Source organism: Salvelinus namaycush, chromosome 4 (assembly GCF_016432855.1).
Source record: "Salvelinus namaycush isolate Seneca chromosome 4, SaNama_1.0, whole genome shotgun sequence".
Taxonomy (NCBI): Eukaryota; Metazoa; Chordata; class Actinopteri; order Salmoniformes; family Salmonidae; genus Salvelinus; species Salvelinus namaycush.
In genome coordinates, this window is record NC_052310.1 from 62827158 (window position 1) to 62846488 (window position 19331).

General features: G+C 40.9%; 1 protein-coding gene across 1 annotated transcript in view; it reads right to left on the bottom strand.

Annotated features, from left to right (window-relative positions):
• Window positions 1-9282, bottom strand: part of LOC120045952 (PDZ domain-containing protein 7-like) — a 56642-nt gene extending 47360 nt beyond the window's left edge. The window contains exons 1-2 of the mRNA XM_038990876.1: window positions 8982-9282; window positions 8613-8750 (exon numbers count right to left, since the gene is read on the bottom strand). Of these exons, the coding sequence (XP_038846804.1) occupies window positions 8613-8750; window positions 8982-9282 (439 nt within the window). The remainder of the gene's footprint in view (window positions 1-8612; window positions 8751-8981) is intronic.
• Window positions 9283-19331: the final 10049 nt, after the last annotated feature.

The following is a 19331-nucleotide window of genomic DNA, read 5'->3' on the forward strand; positions in this document are numbered from 1 at the left end:
ATTGAATATTTTTTGTTCATATAATTTAAAAAGCAGGTCACTAGGTGTAGGCAAAACCATAAGCAAATAGGTAAACTGTGATATGATTAAAGAGTTAATCAGGGTGATTTTCCCACAAATAGACAGGTATTTTCCTTTCCATGGTAGCAAGATCTTATCTATTTTTGCTAACTTTCTATAAAAATTTATTGGAGTGAGATCATTTCTTTCTTTTGGGATTTGTATACCGAGTATGTCCACATCACCGTCAGACCATTTAATTGGTAAACTACATGGCAATGTAAAATGTGTATTTTTTAGTGATCCAATACGTAATATGGTACATTTATCATAATTTGGTTTTAATCCAGAGAGGATAGCAAATATATCTAGATCCTCTAAGAGGCCGTGGAGAGATTCTAGTTGTGGTTTTAAAAGAAAACATGAATCATCAGCGTACAATGACACCTTAGTTTTTAGGCCCTGGATTTCTAATCCCTTAATATTAATGTTTGATCTAATTTTAACAGCTAACATTTCGATGGCAATAATAAATAGATATGCCGATAGTGGACAACCTTGTTTTACTCCTCTAGATAGTTTAAAACTTTCTGAGATGTAGCCATTATTTACTATTTTACACCTAGGGTTACTATACATAATTTTTACCCATTTTATAAGAGATTCCCCAAAATTGAAATATTCTAGGCATTTATATATAAACTCCAGTCGTACTTTATCAAAAGCCTTTTCAAAATCAGCTATGAAAACCAGGCCTGGTGTCCCCGATATTTCATAGTGTTCTATTGTTTCCAGTACTTGCCTTATATTATCTCCAATGTATCGTCCATGTAAAAAACCTGTCTGATTAGGATGAATAATATCTGACAAAACTTTTTTTATTCTATGCGCCAAGCATTTTGCTAGGATTTTTGCATCACAACACTGAAGTGTAAGAGGTCTCCAATTTTTTAAATGGACTGGATCTTTATATATACCACTTGGGTCCTGTTTCAGTAATAATGATATCACACCTTCTTGTTGCGTGTCTGATAATCTATCATTTATATAGGAGTGGTTAAAACAAGCTAATAATGGTCCTTTGAGTATATCAAAAAAATGTTTGTATACTTCCACTGGTATGCCATCCAGTCCTGGAGTTTTCCCATCCTTAAAGGCCCCAATTGCATCAAGTAGTTCCTCCTCTGTAATTAGGCCTTCACATGAGTCTTTCTGTACAGATGTTAATTTTACATTATTATTAGGGAAAAAATCCATACAATTAGTTTCAGTTAGTGGAGATGGAGGAGCCTGAAACGAAAATATATTCTTAAAGTACTTTACTTCCTCTTTCAAAATATCATTTGGTGAATCATGCGTGACTCCATCATTTGTAACAAGTTTTAATACGTTTTTTTTGGTAGCATTTCTATATTGAAGATTGAAAAAGAATTTGGTGCATTTTTCCCCATATTCCATCCAGTTCGCTTTATTTTTGTAATATATTACACTGGATCTTTCTTGAATAAGTTCCTCCATTTCTTTTTGTTTTTCCTCTAACTTATTCTGTGCCTCTATGGTACCGTTTTTATTGTTATCTAACTGTACTGTTAGTCCTTCAATTTCCTTTGTTAACTTTTACCGCCTCTCAACCCCGTATCCGGGATCACCCCCCACCCCCCCCACACTGATTAGCATCGCTAGCATAGCTTCACAAGTAAATAGTAGCATCTAAATATCATTAAATCACAAGTCCAAGACACCAGATGAAAGATACAGATCTTGTGAATAAACCCATCATTTCTGTTTTTTAAAATGTTTTACAGGGAAGACACAATATGTAAATCTATTAGCTAACCACGTTAGCAAAATACACCATCTTTCTTTGTCCACCATTTTCTCTCTCCACCACTAGCTATCACCAATTCGGCTAAACTAAGATATTGATAGCCACAAACCAAGAAAAAAACTCATCAGATGACAGTCTGATAACATATTTATGGTATAGGATAGGTGTTGTTAGAAAAAAGTGCATATTTCAGGTAGAAATCACAGTTTACAATTGCACCGACCATCACAAATCGACTAGAATTACTAGATAGAGCAACGTGTATGACCAATTTACTCATCATAAAACATTTCATAAAAATAGACAAAGCATAGCAATGGAAAGACACAGTTCTTGTGATTTCAGACCATATTTCAGATTTTCTAAGCGTTTTTCAGCGAAAACACAATAAATCGATAAGTTAGCATACCACATGTGCAAACGTTAGTAGAGCATGAATTCAAGGCAAAGGGAGCTATAACGTTATCATCGCCAAAATATATTAATTTTTTCACTAACCTTCTCAGAATTCTTCCGATGACACTCCTGTAACATCATTTTACAACATACATATACAGTTTGTTCGAAAATGTGCATATTTAGCCATACAAAACCGTGGTTATACAATGGAAATAGTCACAACTCAAGCATCAAAATGAGGGACGTCAGCTTTCAGAGTGATCTAGTTTAATCGAAAGCTAATCATATACTTGACTAAAAAATACAGAGTTGACAGGAATCGAAAGACAAATTAGTTCTTAATGCAACCGCTGACTTACATTTTTAAAATTATCCTTACTTTTCAATACAGGGTTCGCCAAGTGAAGCTATACCAAACAAAATGGCGAAATATGCGTTTAAAATATTTCGACAGAACAACGATTTATCATATTAAATATTGCTTACTTTGAGCTGTTCTTCCATCAGATTCTTGGGCAATGTATCCTTTCTATGTTATAAATTTCTTTTGGTCGATAGATGTCCTCTGTCCTTCGAAATGTCCACTACCAACGACCGAGACCCCCGAAACGTTCCCAAAGCTAAAAAGTGCACGACAAAGAAATTCCTCAGAATCGCACTAAACGGATATAAATTGCTATAAAACGGTTCAAATTAACTACATTATGATGTTTTTAACAACTATAACGAGTAAAAACATGACCAGAGAAATATTACTGGTTAAACAACGATTTGGAATGAGGCAAGTCCGATGTCCATCCCGCTTGTGACGCGCGAACAAAAGAGAGTGTACTCCCACGTTTTGTGGTTTTATATGGGCTGGGATTGTGCAATCGATTCCATTCAAAACGTGATGACGTACAGACACCCAGAGGAAGACGTAGGCAGTGTCGGTTTCTTCATAGCATTCACTGTCGCCTTAAAAACAGACTCCAGATCAGGGGTAAAAATTTCTGAAATCTGACCCCTGTCATGAAAAGTGCTGTAGATATTGTTCTGTACCACTCAGAGACAAAATTCCAACGGCTATAGAAACTATAAAGTGTTTTCTATCCAATAATAACAATAATATGCATATTGTACGATCAAGAATTTAGCACGAGGCAGTTTAATTTGGAGACCCAAATATGCTAATGCGGAACAGCACCCCCTATAGTTCCAATATATATAGTTCCAATATAGTTCTATAGACTCTTTTGATCGAAATTGCTTTTGTTTTATAGATGAGTACTGAATTGCATGGCCTCTAAAGCCACACTTAAAAGTGTCCCATACAATATGGGGATCTGCTGTACCTATGTTATGTCTAAAAAAGTCAGTTATAAATTCTTCTGTCCTAGTTCTAAACAATTTATCATCTAGTAGGCTTTGATTAAATTTCCAATATCCTCGCCCACGTGGAAATTCTGTAAGAGTAATATATATGCCAATTATGTGATGGTCCGACCGCATTCTGTCCCCTATCAAACACTTTTTAACTTTTGGTGCCAGAGAGAATGATATAAGAAAGTAGTCAAGGCGACTAGCTTGATTAAGCCTCCGCCATGTATATCTCACTAGGTCAGGGTATTTAAGTCTCCATATATCCACTAATTCCAATATATCCATGACATTCCTGATTTCCTTAAGTGCCTGAGGGTGATAGTTTGTAGTGTGATTTCCTTTCCGGTCCATAGAGGTATTTAAGACCGTATTAAAATCTCCCACTATAATAATAGAGTCTAGTGTTGCTTGTAGAGTTGATACATTCTTATATATATTGTCAAAGAAGCTTGGATCATCATTATTCGGACCGTATAGGTTAATAAGCCATATATGTTTATTGTCCAATAACATATTTAAAATAATCCATCTACCTTGAGGATCTGTTTGGACAAGTTGCACATTTGGATCAAAGTTATTATTAATTAAAACCATCACCCCTTTTGAATTTCTTTGCCCATGGGAGAAATATATTTCGCCCCCCCAGTTCTTTTTCCACAAAACTTCATCTAAAACTGTCGAATGGGTTTCCTGTAAACAGTAGATATTATAATCCTTCTCTTTTAGCCAGGTAAATACTGATCGTCTTTTCTTATTATCTGCTAAGCCATTACAATTGTAACTGGCTATACTTATTTCACCACTTACCATAATGAGACACACCTTTCAATTATTTTTATCAAAATATATGTTTGTAAACGTCCTATTAAAAAGTAACATAATGATTGAGTGTCTATATAGTTGTACCATGACATTTGCATCTCCACTAAGCAAACCTCCAATTGGTCCCCACTATTCCACCCGCCAAAGCCCCCATCTCGAGTTGGGTTGTCATCCCAATGACCGGCAGACCACCCCCGACCCCCCGCATCGCACAGCCCCGGACCGACTGGGATCCATCCTTCGAAAAGTGCACACAGCGCCATCCACCGAACCGAAGCAGATCCATTGCCAAATGCATTTCCATCGCCCTCACCTCTATTTTTATTACATATTGCTGTGAATCATCCTCTATAGTCCCTAACATCTTTTACTTCTTCCTTCGCAACAGTTGTGGGATACACACATACACCCACACACATTCAGCCCTTACCCCCACACAACCATAAGCTCACCCTCTCAACAATTGCACCATCCCAGAGCCCAACTCAAGATGGATCATGATTTACAAATGTACTTGCAGTTGCAGCTGCATGAGAAGGCCTGCAAGACCGCGCAAAAAATGAGCATAAATGTAGAGATTTATTTACCATTGTCACATCCTAAATGATGGAGGTCAAATGTACACCTTCTTCCTGAAACACCCACAATACGGTCATCCATTTTGACCATGTTCCCAAGCATCTCCATGCAGTCCGACTTGATTTCGTGCCACCAGGGCCACAATAATATACCCCCTCTCTGAATGTCCGAGTGTGACCCCCTCCCCATGGGTTACTGCAGCTAGTGTTGCCAGCACTGCCACTGCCTGGGTGGGGGCACCCCACCGGAATCCCCACCGGCTAGGTACAAGGTCGTCAAGGTTCTCATTAGCAGCTTTGAGAATTTCCTTGTTTATTATGCTCTCCCTTTAGGGGGCTTTGGCTTTGCAGGACCAACCCTGCCAAGCAGGCTCAGAATCTTGAGGGGGCAGTGCTGCTCTTGGTCCCTGACCTCATTTTGGCTGCATACAGACCGCTTACAGCATGCACATAAAACAGTTAGGGACTTCTCCTTAGTATCTGGGCCATTCATGTGGGTGTCTAGGGTATAGGGCCATGGACCGTACCATTAAAATAGGATAATAAATAATTAGATATAATTTATTTTAAAAATGTAGTTCCCCATGATAGGACAATAAATAAATAAGACGTATAATTCATTATAAAAGTATATCCATCATCTGAACAACATTGAAAGCCCTCTCATACCCGGCCCACAGCAATACACTGGCTCTGGGATATGCAACTATTTCATTACTCACTCACTCAACTTTCCAAACATAACAAATAAAAATAAACACACACCACACCATCCACACATACTGTGCCTTCTGTTTACTTAGTTTTTATCTTCACTATGTAGAAATAGTGCTTGTGTTCAATTAGTTATATATGAAGATTTATAGAAAAGCTATATTTTGTATTGTATTGTTACAATCAATAACCGGGCTTGAATTGTGTTTATTTTCCTCATCTATGAGAACTTTGTAATTTTTAAAATAACCATGGAGTAGTCTTTGTGTCTCTGAACAACTGGTTATCAATATATAGTTTATCAACGACGAGAGCTACTCGTTTCGCTTTTAATCTATTTTCTTTGAAAATTGGATACAGAACTTTGCGCCGTTCTGCAATTTCTTTCGGAAACTGATCATTCATGCCAATTTTGGTCCCAGCAAGTCTTTTACCCAGGCTTTTAACCATTATTTTATCTTTAAATGAAGCAAATTTGGCAACGATTGGGCGTTCGTACCTCTGCCCTCTCTGTCCGAGGCGGTGTACACGTTCAAGTTGGATCTTATCGATAACTTCGCGTGGAATCTGAAGCGCTGCAAAAAGGAACTCTCTAACTACAGATTCAGGAACCTCTCCTTCTTTCTCTTGGATACCTGTAAGTACCAAATTCTCTCTCATGGATCTAGTTTGTATGTCTAGTAAGCATTCCTTCAGAACGGTGTTCTCCTTTTTAATTTCATTCATTTCGGTTTCAATTTTATTGACTGTCCCTTTTAGCGCGTGTGTTTCCTTCTCCAATGTCGCAGCTTTTTCATCACTCATCTCTAGGCTTGCCTTCAACTCTTTTATATCTTTACTAACTAATTCAAGTATACCCAGTTTGTCATTTATTGATTTTAACAGATCGGTTTCGACCTTTACCATTGCCGGTGGTGAGAATATTAAATCATCCGTGTCGGTTGAGGAGTCACGTTTTCGTTTTTGAATCGGTTCCCCTGTCTTACTCTCCGTCATGTTTGGGTGTTGCTTGTTTTCGTAATATTTGTCGATAAATGTCTCTAATCTTAGGATTTGTTTTGTGTTATTATCCAGATTGAAGGTTATCACCCACCAGATTATTTAGTGCTAATATTTTAGTCTAATTTAGCAGATATTTCGAATATTATGTTTTATCTTGAGGTGCTCTACATAACTTCGTTCAGTCCGCCATTACCTTTACGTTACCTTTACGTCCGCCGTCCTACGTAAGAACCTTACTCCCAGAGAGGTTTTAACAAACTATAGTTTTGGCAAGTCGGTTAGGACATCTACTTTGTGCATGACACAAGTAATTTTTCCAACAATTGTTTACAGACAGATTATTTCACTTATAATTCACTGTATCACAATTACAGTGATGTTATGGCTTTAGAAGCTTCTGATATGATAATTGACATCATTTGAGTCAATTGGAGGTGTACCTGTGACCTACCTTCAAGGCCTACCTTCAAACTCAGTGCCTCTTTGCTTGACATCATGGGATGGGAAAATCAAAAGAAATCAGCCAAGACCTCCACAATTGTAGACCTCCACAAGTCTGGTTCATCCTTGTGAGCAATTTCCAAACGCCTGAAAGTACCACGTTCATCTGTACAAACAATAGTACACAAGTATAAACACCATGGGACCACGCAGCCGTCATATCGCTCAGGAAGGAGACGCGTTCTGTCTCCTAGCGATGAACATACTTTGGTGTGAAAAGTGCAAATCAATTCCAGAACAACAGCAAAGGACCTTGTGAAGATGCTGGAGGAAACAGGTACAAAAGTAACTATATCCACAGTAAAACAAACCCTATATCGACATAACCTGAAAGGCCGCTCAGCAAGGAAGAAGCCACTGCTCCAAAACCGCCATAAAACAGCCAGACTACGGTTTGTAACTGCACATGGGGACAAAGATCGTACTTTTTGGAGAAATGTCCTCTGGTCTGATGAAACAAAAATAGAATTGTTTGGCCATGATGGCCATCGTTATGTTCGGAGGAAAAAGGGGGAGGCTTGCAAGCCGACGAACACCATCCCAAACGTGAAGCACGGGGGTGGCAGCATCATGTTGTGGGGGTGCTTTGCTGAAGGAGGGACTGGTGCACTTCACAAAATAGATGACATCATGAGGTAGGAAAATGATGTGGATATATTGAAGCAACATCTCAATACATAATCAGGAAGTTAAAGCTTGGTCGCAAATGGGGCTTCCAAATGGACAATGACCCCAAGCATACTTCCAAAGTTGTGGCAAAATGGCTTAAGGACAACAAAGTCAAGGTATTGGAGTGGCCATCACAAAGCCTTGACCTCAATCCCATAGAACATTTGTGGGCAGAACTGAAAAAGCATGTGCGAGCAAGGAGGCCTACAAACCTGACACAGTTGCACCAGCTCTGTCAGGAGGAATGGGCCAAAATTCACCCAACTTATTGTGGGAAGCTTGTGGAAGGCTACCCGAAACGTTTGACCCAAATTAAACAATTTAAAGGCAATGTTACCAAATACTATTTGAGTGTATGTAAACTTCTGACCCACTGGGAATGTGATGAAATAAATAAAAGCTGAAATAAATCATTCTCTCTTCTATTATTCTGACATTTCACATTCCTAAAATAAAGTGGTGCTCCTAACTTACCTAAGACAGGGAATTTTTACTAGGATTAAATGTCAGGAATTGTGAAAAACTGAGTTTAAATGTATTTGGCTAACGTGTATGTAAACTTCCGACTTCAACTGTAGGAACTCACACACACACAAACAAATGCATATGCACACACGGAAGCCCACAAACGCATACCCACACAAACACACTCGTAAAGGCCTGCATGCTCTGCAAGTCAAACAGGGGTCATTATGGGGTCAACACACACACCTCCCTCCCTCTGTTATAGGGCCTACCTGCAGAGCTGTCATCCTCTATCTTGCTGACGAAGATGCTGAGTCCGTGTTCGGAACCACCTCTAACACTGAATCCCAGACGGCCGTCTGCACTCTTATCTACTGTCACTGTGTGGAGGTCTTCACAGTCATCCCCACCTGTACACAAGAGGAAATAGGCACTCTGAGATCCAATGCAGTAGAAACACTGTATTGACAACAAGTTGGCTACAGCAGAAATATGGGAGTTGTAAGTATGTAAGTAAAATGTATTATTGTCCTGAACTAATGAAGGATCTTTAGCTCAGCAGGCTTTAGTTTTGTGGACTTAAGAGTCCATACAACACTGTGTTACTGTGGGAGGGGGAGTAGACACAGTAAAATTATTACCATCGACAGGAGAGTTGATGAGGATGACTCTGCCCATGGGTGAGGACCTGCCTCCCCTGTGGCGGTGATGCTTCTTCTGCATGTAGCGGTTTGTCGAGTGGAACCCCCCAGCCTGGCCCCCATGGCCCCCATTGTGGGAGTGAGGGTGGCCTCTCCCATTGTGGGGGTGAGAGTGAGGGTGGTCTCCCCCATTGTGATTGTGGGGGTGAGGGTAGCCTCCCCCATTGTGAGGGTGGGGGAGAGGATGTCCTCGCCCGTTGGTCATTTCCCTATGGTTGTGGTAGTCAGAGGAGTGAGCCATGGCGAGAGGCCTACTCCCCCTCCCACACTCATCCACACCAGGGACTCGCCTGGAGATGCAGAGGGGACGGGAGGAGAGGTAGAGGGGAGTGAGTGGGTGGGTGGTTTGGCTGGATCAATCAATCAAGAGTTAAACAGAGGGAACAAGTAAAAAAAATCCATCCATTACTGCTTGTCAATAGTGAAGTCCAATACAGAAATGTCCAAAAGCCACATTAGGCTAGTAGAGACATAAAAAACAAAATTATAAAATTGAGTCCATTAGTTAAAGGAGATAAATAAGTTATGGCAACTAGTCAGGTTGCAATCAATCAATCAAGAGTTAAGTCCCCTCACTCCCAAAGTATTTCATCCAGGCACAGTTATGGGACTGAAATAGTCCAATATTTGTATCCTTAAGTGCATCCTTGGGTTTGTTTGTAGACGTCAAAATGAGCTGTCTGTTAATGAACTTCGGGCACATCCATGGCAGTCACCGTTCAAGATCAGTCACTTTTAATCCAGAAAGATGTCCTTCTTTTGCCATTCCAACTGGGTCGTCCACTTCCTCCGGTCCAGCGGCCGGGGCCAAGATGTCTGCCACAGTGGCCTTTGAGTCCATTCTCCTCGGCCATGCTGTCCCAGCACACCGCTCACCCATCTACGAAGCGAGACGTTGTCGGGCACCGCTCTGTAAAAAAAAAATTCCATGATTTCCCACGGGACGTAGTCGGATATCAGCGGCCCCGAAAACATTCATGTTTTATTAAAAAGATAAAGGTGACATAGTGTGGAGTACGGTTTCATAATGCGAGGTATCTCAAACACTGCTCACCTTCTAAAAAGCTACTCACTTGAGACACACTTAACCTGTCACCAAGTATAGATTATTTGATTTATTCAAGTATACACAACTACTTTTGATTGTCATTATGAGTGGAGGTAGAATAAGTCCTGCACCTAAGTAGATACAATTTGTGTAGACAATTCCTTTGTAGCGTTCGCCCAATGGAGTTCATGCGCAGCGCACCACTTCAGCAGCTCCCCTTCAGCACCTTGGACAGTGCTCGAGCAACGGGTTACGTAAACAAACAAAGATTTAAAAAATTACAATTAAAGCTTTACTCTTGGCTAAATACCTGTCCCGCAAGAGGAGCCCCCTCTATAATAGTACTGATGACATACCTTATATTGGCTTTGCTATTTCAGAAGTTTGTAGACAATTCAGTCCAATTTAGTCAAAAGTTATTTTAGTATACGAATAACTTAAAAGGTGACTTCAGCATATAAAACATTAGCGCAATGACGAACGATATGAAGCCCATAAAGGGATTCATATCAAGACCACTTTATAATTAGGCTCACGGATATTTAACATGGACCTAAAGAGGATCCTTAAGAGGTCAGAGAGATGCAACAGAGACACACAAAAGATACCAACAATTTTGGCTTGGTATCAAACTAGTTCTTTGGTAAATAAATAATAATAGCCTACCTAAACAGTTTGCTTAAGTTAAACACACACACACACACTCCCCATTAACACATGCATGCAAACTATTCAGCTAAGTTTAACAATAACATTACCTGTAACCATGTTGTGCTCTGTGACCTCACCTGTGACCAACACAGATAGACGTGCATGAGCCCGCCCCTCTCCCATACCATTGGACACCTGCGGATGGCTTAAGACACATTAGTGCCATCTCATTTGCTCTGGACAGTGACAATTGTCTTGGGTATTAATTAATCCTACACTGTAACACGTAGCCAGGTGTCTATGCCCATGCTTATATTACAAGGCTTGCAAAGTAGCAAAGAATTTAAAAAATGATTGTGGTGCTTTTAGGCACTAAACACACAAGCTGTTTGACTCACACAGTAACTAACTAACTATCTAGAATAACTTAGTTAGGCTACTAAGAAAAAACTCCCTGTGCTTTTAGATCTTAGAGAGACTTTAACAAACTGAAACTACTAAAGTCACATAATTGCTGTTCACCTGCTTCGTTAAAGGGGCAATCTGCAGTTGCTTCATACGTTTTGGGACTTATGAATTAATGATTCTTGAAGAATATAACTTATAAATTACTCATGAGCTCAGTTAAATTGTCGTACCCCATCAGAACCCAAAATATAAGTTATTTCACTCTAATGTTTGGAAACAAACTTAATGTAAAAAAACACTATATAGCTTCTAAACATGGTTAAAACTAAAATGTTAATATCAAGGATGGCCAGTCTTTGCATCCATAACTCTGTCTATGAATTTGAGAGTGGTTACATTTCTTCAGCCCCATCCCTCAGCTTTTTACCAAAACAGGAGTGTGGAGTACGCTTTATTATTGTTTTAACTGCTGATTGACACTTTAAGGAGATAATTAATGAGATAACATACTTACTGTAATTGACGAGACTACATGGATACTGCTCCTGGGTGACAGAGGTAGAATATATTATTATCTTGTATTGGTGTTATACTGCCATCGTCTGTCTGAGTAATTCCATCTCATGACAGTAGTATATGATCCCTGATAATGAAGGAAATGTAGGCTAGTAGTCTACTTAAGCAATAAGTCACGAGGGGATGACAATCAGCATTCAGGGCTCGAACCACCCAGTTTATAATTAAGCAATAAGGCAATAAACCACGGCTAAGGGATGTTCTTAAGTACGACGCAACGCGGAGTGCCTGGATACAGCCCTTAGCCGTGGTATATTAGCCATATACCACAAACCCCCAAGGCGCCTTATTGCTATTATAAACTGGCAATTAGAGCAGTAAAAATAAATATTGTCATACCCGTGGTATACGGTCTGATATACCACAGCTGTCAGCCAATCAGCATTCAGGGCTTGAACCACCCAGTTTATCATGTATTTTATAAACTCAGTTATGAATGAAAGCATCTTCTCTTAACTTGTTATAAAAACTGTCAATCAATCATATCTATTAGCACATGGTGCTGCTGCACCCCCCCCCCCCCCCCACACACACACACACACACCCACCCACCCCCACACACACATTGTGATGCATAACATATTTCTTATACTTCCCTCTCTCAAGACCTGTCTCAGTTCAAGCTGTTACCCAAAATGGTGGGCAAGGACCACTGGTGAGTCACAGGATCTCTGTGGTGAGTCAGAGTTAGTTTCCACTGGGCTGTTCATACATAGTTGGGCTGTGGTGGGGAAAGACTGTCTTCACCTTAAAGGGATAGTTCGGGATTTTGACAATGAGGCCCATTATCTACTTCCCCAGAGTCAAATGAACTCGTGGATACCCTTTTTATTTATCTGTGTGCAACTTTCTTTATACTGGGCGAAGATACATAAAAATGGAATCCACAAGTTCATCTGACGTCAAAATCCCAAACTATGCCTTAAAGTTGAGGGACACAAACATTTGAAGGCTTGATGAAGGTCATATCATAGCACCAACTATGATAGACTGTTCAATGGAAAAACATTTAAATGATTTATGTTCCAAAAATGTATTTAATTATCCAGGTCAATCATATGACATCAATTCATTTGACATAGTTTGAAAAGTTTGTTTTAAGTATTTGGCTTGGAAAATACAAGAAACCAATCATTATCCCCCTAGCAATGGAACAAATTACAAACTTGCTTTAGCGCAGTGATTCACAAACTTTTTATAGTCCCGTACCCCTTCAAAACATTCAACCTCCAGCTGCATACCCCTTCTAGCACCAGGGTCAGCGCACACTCAAATGTTGTTTTTTGGCATCATTGTAAGCCTGCCACACACACACACACACACACACACACACACACACACACACACACACAATACATTTATGAAACATCAGAATGAGTGTGAGTTTTTGTCACAATACGGCTCGTGGGAAGTGACAAAGATCTCGTATAGGACCAGGGCACAAATAATAATAATAATAATCATCAAAAATGTTGCTCTTTATTTAGCCATCTTACATACAGTTGAAGTCGGAAGTTTACATACTGTCACGCCCTGTGACTAGGGTGGGCATTCTAGTTTCTTTATTTCTATGTTTTCTATATCTTTGTTTTTGGCCGATTGTGGTTTCCAATCAGAGGCAGCTGTCTATCGTTGTCTCTGATTGGGAATCATACTTAGGCAGTCCTTTTTCCCTCTTTCATTTGTGGGTTCTTATTTTTGCATTGGTTGTTATTTTGCCCTGCAGAACGTCACGTTCGTAATTTGTTTTGTTGTTATCAGTGTTCATTAAACGTACCACGCTGTGCTTTGGTCCACTTCTTCCCATGACGATCGTGACACATACACGTTAGCCAAATACATTTAAACTCAGTTTTTCACAATTCCTGATATTTAATCCTAGTAAAAATTCCCTGTCTTAGGTAAATTAGGATCACCACTTTATTTTAAGAATGTGAAATGTCAGAATAATAGTAGAGAGAATGATTTATTTCAGCTTTTATTTTTTTCTTCACATTCCCAGTGGGTCAGAAGTTTACATACACTCAAATAGTATTTGGTAACATTGCCATTAAATTGTTTAACTTGGGTCAAACGTTTCGGGTAGCCTTCCACAAGCTTCCCACAATAAGTTGGGTGAATTTTGGCCCATTCCTCCTGACAGAGCTGGTGCAACTGAGTCAGGTTTGTAATCCTCCTTGCTCACAAATTGCACAGGACGTACCGGACTGGGGAGGCACACTGGAGGCCTGGTGCGTGGAGCCGGCACAGGTGGCACCGGACTGGTGACACGCACTTAAGGGAGAGTGCGTGGAGCTGGCACAGGACGTACTGGACTGGGGAGGCGCACTGGTGGCCTGGTGCGTGGAGCCGGCACAGGTGGCACCGGACTGGTGACACGCACTTCAGGGAGAGTGCGTGGAGCCGGCACAGGTGGCACCGGACTGGTGACATACACTTCAGGAAGGGTGTGGAGAGCTGGCACAGGACTCACCAGACTGCTGACAGGCTCTTCAGGTCGGGTTCCGTGCAGAACACACTTACATAGCATTTCTCTCATCTCTCTCTCTCCCAACTTCTCCATCGTCTCCCTGACGGTCTCTGGCTCTTCCCACGGCTCAGCCGCCAGCTCCATGTGCCCCCACCCAAAAGAATCGTGGGGTTTCTTTGGCAGCGGACTGACGACACGCTCCTCATGGCGAGTGCGAGGAACCGGCACAGGACATCCCGGACTGGGGAGGCGCACTGGAGATCTGGTGTGTGGAGCCGGCACAGATGGCACCGGACTGATGACCCGCTCTTCATTCCGCCTGCGCTGCAGCCTACTCCTTGCTAACTCTTCTCTCCGGTATCCTTCCTCACATTGTTCAATCGACTCCCAGGTGGGCTCTGGCACTCTCCTCCGCTCGACCGGCCACCCCTCGTGCCCCCCCCCCCCCCCCCCCCCCCCCCAAAAAAATCTTGGGGTTTCTGTGGCCGTGGTCCCCGGCGTTGTCGCTGTCCCCCTATGCTCCTTGGCGACTCCCGCCAAGGAAGGGTCTCGTGTCTTCCCATGATTTCTTCCCATGTCCAAAACACCTTCTCCTCCATGGCACGCTGCTTGGTCCTTTCGTGGTGGGATATTCTGTCACGATCGTCGTAATGAGCGGACCAAGGCGCAGCGTGATTGAAGTTCCACATCTTTATTTCGGTAAAACTTTAAACAAAAACAATAAACCAATAACGAAACGTGAAAGACGTGGTGCACATGCACAAACACAAAACAATATCCCACAAACACAGGTGGGAAAAATGACTACCTAAATATGATCCCCAATTAGAGGCAACGATTACCAGCTGCCTCTAATTGGGAACCATACAAAAAACAACATGGAAATATGAAGATAGAACACCCCCTAGTCCCGCCCTGGCCTACTACACCATAGAGAACCAAGGGCTCTCTATGGTCAGGGCGTGACAGCTTGTTGCAATTTTGATGAGGCTCTCTTGTTCAGATATCGGTAAGTGGACTGGAGGCAGGGCATGAAAGGGATAACGAATCCAGTTGTTTGTCATCCGTTTCGGGAAAGTACCTGCGTAATTGCGCACCCAACTCACTCAGGTGCTTCGCTATATCACATTTGACATTGTCCGTAAGCTTGAGTTCATTTGCACACAAAAAAATCATACAATGATGGAAAGACCTGTGTGTTGTCCTTGTTAATGCAGAGAAGAGCTCCAACTTCTTAATCATAGCCTCAAATTTTGTCCCACACATTGAATATAGTTGCGGAGAGTCCCTGTAATCCTAGATTCAGATCATTCAGGCGAGAAAAAACATCACCCAGATAGGCCAGTCGTGTGAGAAACCCGTCATCATGCAAGCGGTCAGACAAGTGAAAGTTATGGTCAGTAAAGAAAACTTTAACCTCGTCTCTCAATTTAAAAAAACATGTCAATACTTTGCCCCTTAATAATCAGCACACTTCTGTATGTTGTAAAAGCGTTACATGGTTGCTGCCCATATCATTGCACAGTGAAGAAAATACTCAAGAGTTCAGGGGCCTTGCTTTAACAAAGTTAACCATTTTCACTATAGTGTCCAAAATGTATTTCAAGCTGTCAGGCATTCATTTGGCAGCAAGAGCCTCTCCGTGGATGCTGCAGTGTACTTAAGTGGCGTCGGAGCAACTGCTTGCACACACGTTATCACTCCACTATGTCTCCCTGTCTTGGCTTTTGCGCCATCAGCACAGATACCCACACATCTTGACCACCAAAGTCCATTTGATGTCACAAAGCTGTCCAGTACTTAAAAAATATCCTCTCCTGTTGTCCTGGTTTCCAGTGGTTTGCAGAAGAGGATGTCTTCTTTAATTGACCCCACATAAACGTAACAGACATATACCTGGAGCTGTGTCAGGCCGCCACGTCTGTTGACTCATCCAGCTGTAATGCATAGAATTCACTGGCTTGTATGCGGAACAGTAATTGTTTCAAAACATCTCCTGCCATGTCACTGATGCGTCGTGAAACAGTGTTGTTTGATGAAGGCATTGTCTGTATACTTTTTGGGGCCTTTTCCCCCAGCATTGTCAAAAAAATCTAATCTAATTTTATATTTTCCAGCCATATCCACGGCAGCAGGAATAGTATGGGGCTTGCCTGTCCCAGCCACTCGGTAGCTCACCATATAAGACGCTTCTAGCCCCTTCTTATTAAAACTTCTTCTTAATAGGGGGCGCTATTTTCACTTTGGGAAAAAATAGTGCCCAAATTAAACGGCCTCGTACTCTGTTCTAGATCATATGATATGCATATTAGTATTACTATTGGATAGAAAACACTCTGAAGTTTCTAAAACTGTTTGAATTATATCTGTGAGTAAAACAGAACTCATTTGGCAGGCAAACTTCCAAACAGGAAGTGAAAATTCTGAAATGGGTCTCTGTGAAAGGCTTTGCCTATTCAATTGCCTTGTATTTATGGATATGTATGCACTTCATACGCCTTCCACTAGATGTCAACAGGCAGTAGAACGTTGAATGAGGTGTCTAGCCTGATGTGGGACCGAATGAGAGCTTTTGGAGTGACAGGTCACCCATATTGGCAGTATTTTGCTGCGCACCTGGGTGCACCATATCGTTGTCTGCAATGCCTTAGGTAGACACGAAGAAATGCTCCGTCTGGGACGTTATTGGATACATACGAGAAAAACATCCTAAAGATGGATTCTCAACTGAGTTTGACCAGTTTATTCGACTTTTATTATCACTTTTTGAATTTTTCGTTCCATGCGTCAAACTTGCTAATTCGACAGAAGAAATGGACATTCTAAAACAAAACAACGATTTATTGTGGAACAAAGATTCCTGGCACTGCATTCTGATGAAAGTTCATCAAAGGTGAGAGAATATTTATGATGTTATTTCGTATTTTTGTTGAATATGTTGACTCCAACATGGCGGAGAATGGCTGAGCGCTGTCTCAGATTATTGTATGCTGTGCTTTTTACTAAAGTTATTTTTTTAAATCTAACACAGTGGTTGCATTAAGAACCAGTGTATCTTTAATTATATGTCCAACATTTTTCAGCAAAGTTTATGATGAGTTTTTCTGTTAGATTACGTGACTCTCTAAAATTTCTCCGGACAATTTGGAGCATTTTGGCGCCATGTTCACAATGTAAAACCAGGATTTGTAGCTATAAATATGCACATTTTCGAACAAAACATAAATGCATTGTATAACATGATGTTATAAGACTCATCTGATGAAGTTGTTCAAAGGTTAGTGATTATTTTTATCTCTTTGTGGGTTTTGTGAAAGCTATCTTTGCGGTGAAAAAATGGCATTGTGTTTTGGGCTATTGTGGTGAGCTAACATAAATATATGTTGTGTTTTCGCTGTAAAACATTTTAAAAATCGGACATGTTGGCTGGATTCACAAGATGTTTATCTTTAATTATGTGTACAACATGTATTTTTCATAAATGTTTTATGATGAGTATTTCTGTATTTCACGTTGCTCTCTGTAATTATTCCGGCTGTTTTGGAGCCATTTATGATCATGGCGCCAATGTAAAACCAGGATTTGTAGCTATAAATATGCACATTTTCGAACAAAACATAAATGTATTGTATAACATGATGTTATAAGACTGTCATCTGATGAAGTTGTTCAAAGGTTAGTGATTATTTTTATCTCTTTGTGGGTTTTGTGAAAGCTATCTTTGCGGTGAAAAAATGGCGTTGTGTTTCGGGCTATTGTGGTGAGCTAACATAAATATATGTTGTGTTTTCGCTGTAAAACATTTTAAAAATCGGACATGTTGGCTGGATTCACAAGATGTTTATCTTTCATTTGCTGTATTGGACTTGTGATTTCATGATATTTATATGCTATTATTTACTTGTGGCGCTATGCTAGGCTATGCTAGTCAGCGTTTCTGATGAGGAGGATCCCGGATCCCGGAGTGGTATCCGTTGCTTTTATACATGCCTTACTACTCGAAAGTCGTCTTAATTCTCGCTCAAAAAAACTCCAGTGGCTTATTTTTCAAATTGGCATATTTCGTTTATAAATGTCTGCACAATAGTGGAGGTTTCATTGAGTTGTGAGGTAGTACTTTTGCACATATGACATACTGTGACTGAGGAAAGGCACTACTCCCAATATAAATAAACTCCAAATCAATGTAGTTCTCATCATATTTGCGCCTCTTCAATGGTCCAACGTCCCTGTCTATTGTTCAGTGCTTTCCCGGGTAAGGGGGCAGTAGCTCTTCGGCTGCATCAGGTTCACAACTGTCAGTGTCCATGCTAGCTGGGCTAACAACAAATTTAGAATTACTGATGCTATCATTGGATGTGCTCGTGGAAGCAGAACAACTTGTGTTGTCGACAGGTGCAGGTGTAGTACTATGGATGCGGGCCTTACTTTTTTGAACGATTTATCCATTTTCGAGCAAACGGAATGAGCAGCAGCTACGTTTGGCTACATACGGACCTTTAGTAGAATTCCCGCGAGAGAGTAATGGTTAATGTGATTGGATGTAAATTATTTGACTAGGCTACCTGTATTTGACATTGTGTTATTTCGCTGAACACTAGATGGTTTAATTTTATTTTTGGCAGTGAAACGAGGCTACTCAGGCGAGATAAAAATATATATCACATTTTTATTTGGAGTATCCCCGACGGCATTGCGCGTACCCCTGGGGATAGATCGGCTGGGACTGTGTACATCAACCGGTGCGGCACTATCAGAGGTCATCGTGTGTCACGATTCCTAATGAAGGTGGCTCCCCTTACTGTTCGGGTGGCGCTCGGCGGTCGTCGTCACCGGCCTACTAGCTGCCACTGATCCTTTTTTCCCCTTTTCTGTTTATTGGTTTCACCTGTTTTGTGTTTGGTTAATTAGTTAGGCTATATTACCCAGCAGGCCCGCCTGCTATTTGTGCGGGATTGTTTGTGTAACTAGGGTGCACGTTAGAGGTATACGTGTTTCGTGTTTTGTGGGTTTTGCTGGACTGTTTCAGTCCCCGGTTTTGGGGCATTTGTTTTGTGTGCGCCCTGTGTTTTGTGGGGTGGCTTATGTTCACCGTTAAGTGCATTAAATTAGCACTACCACTGAACTCTCTGCTTCC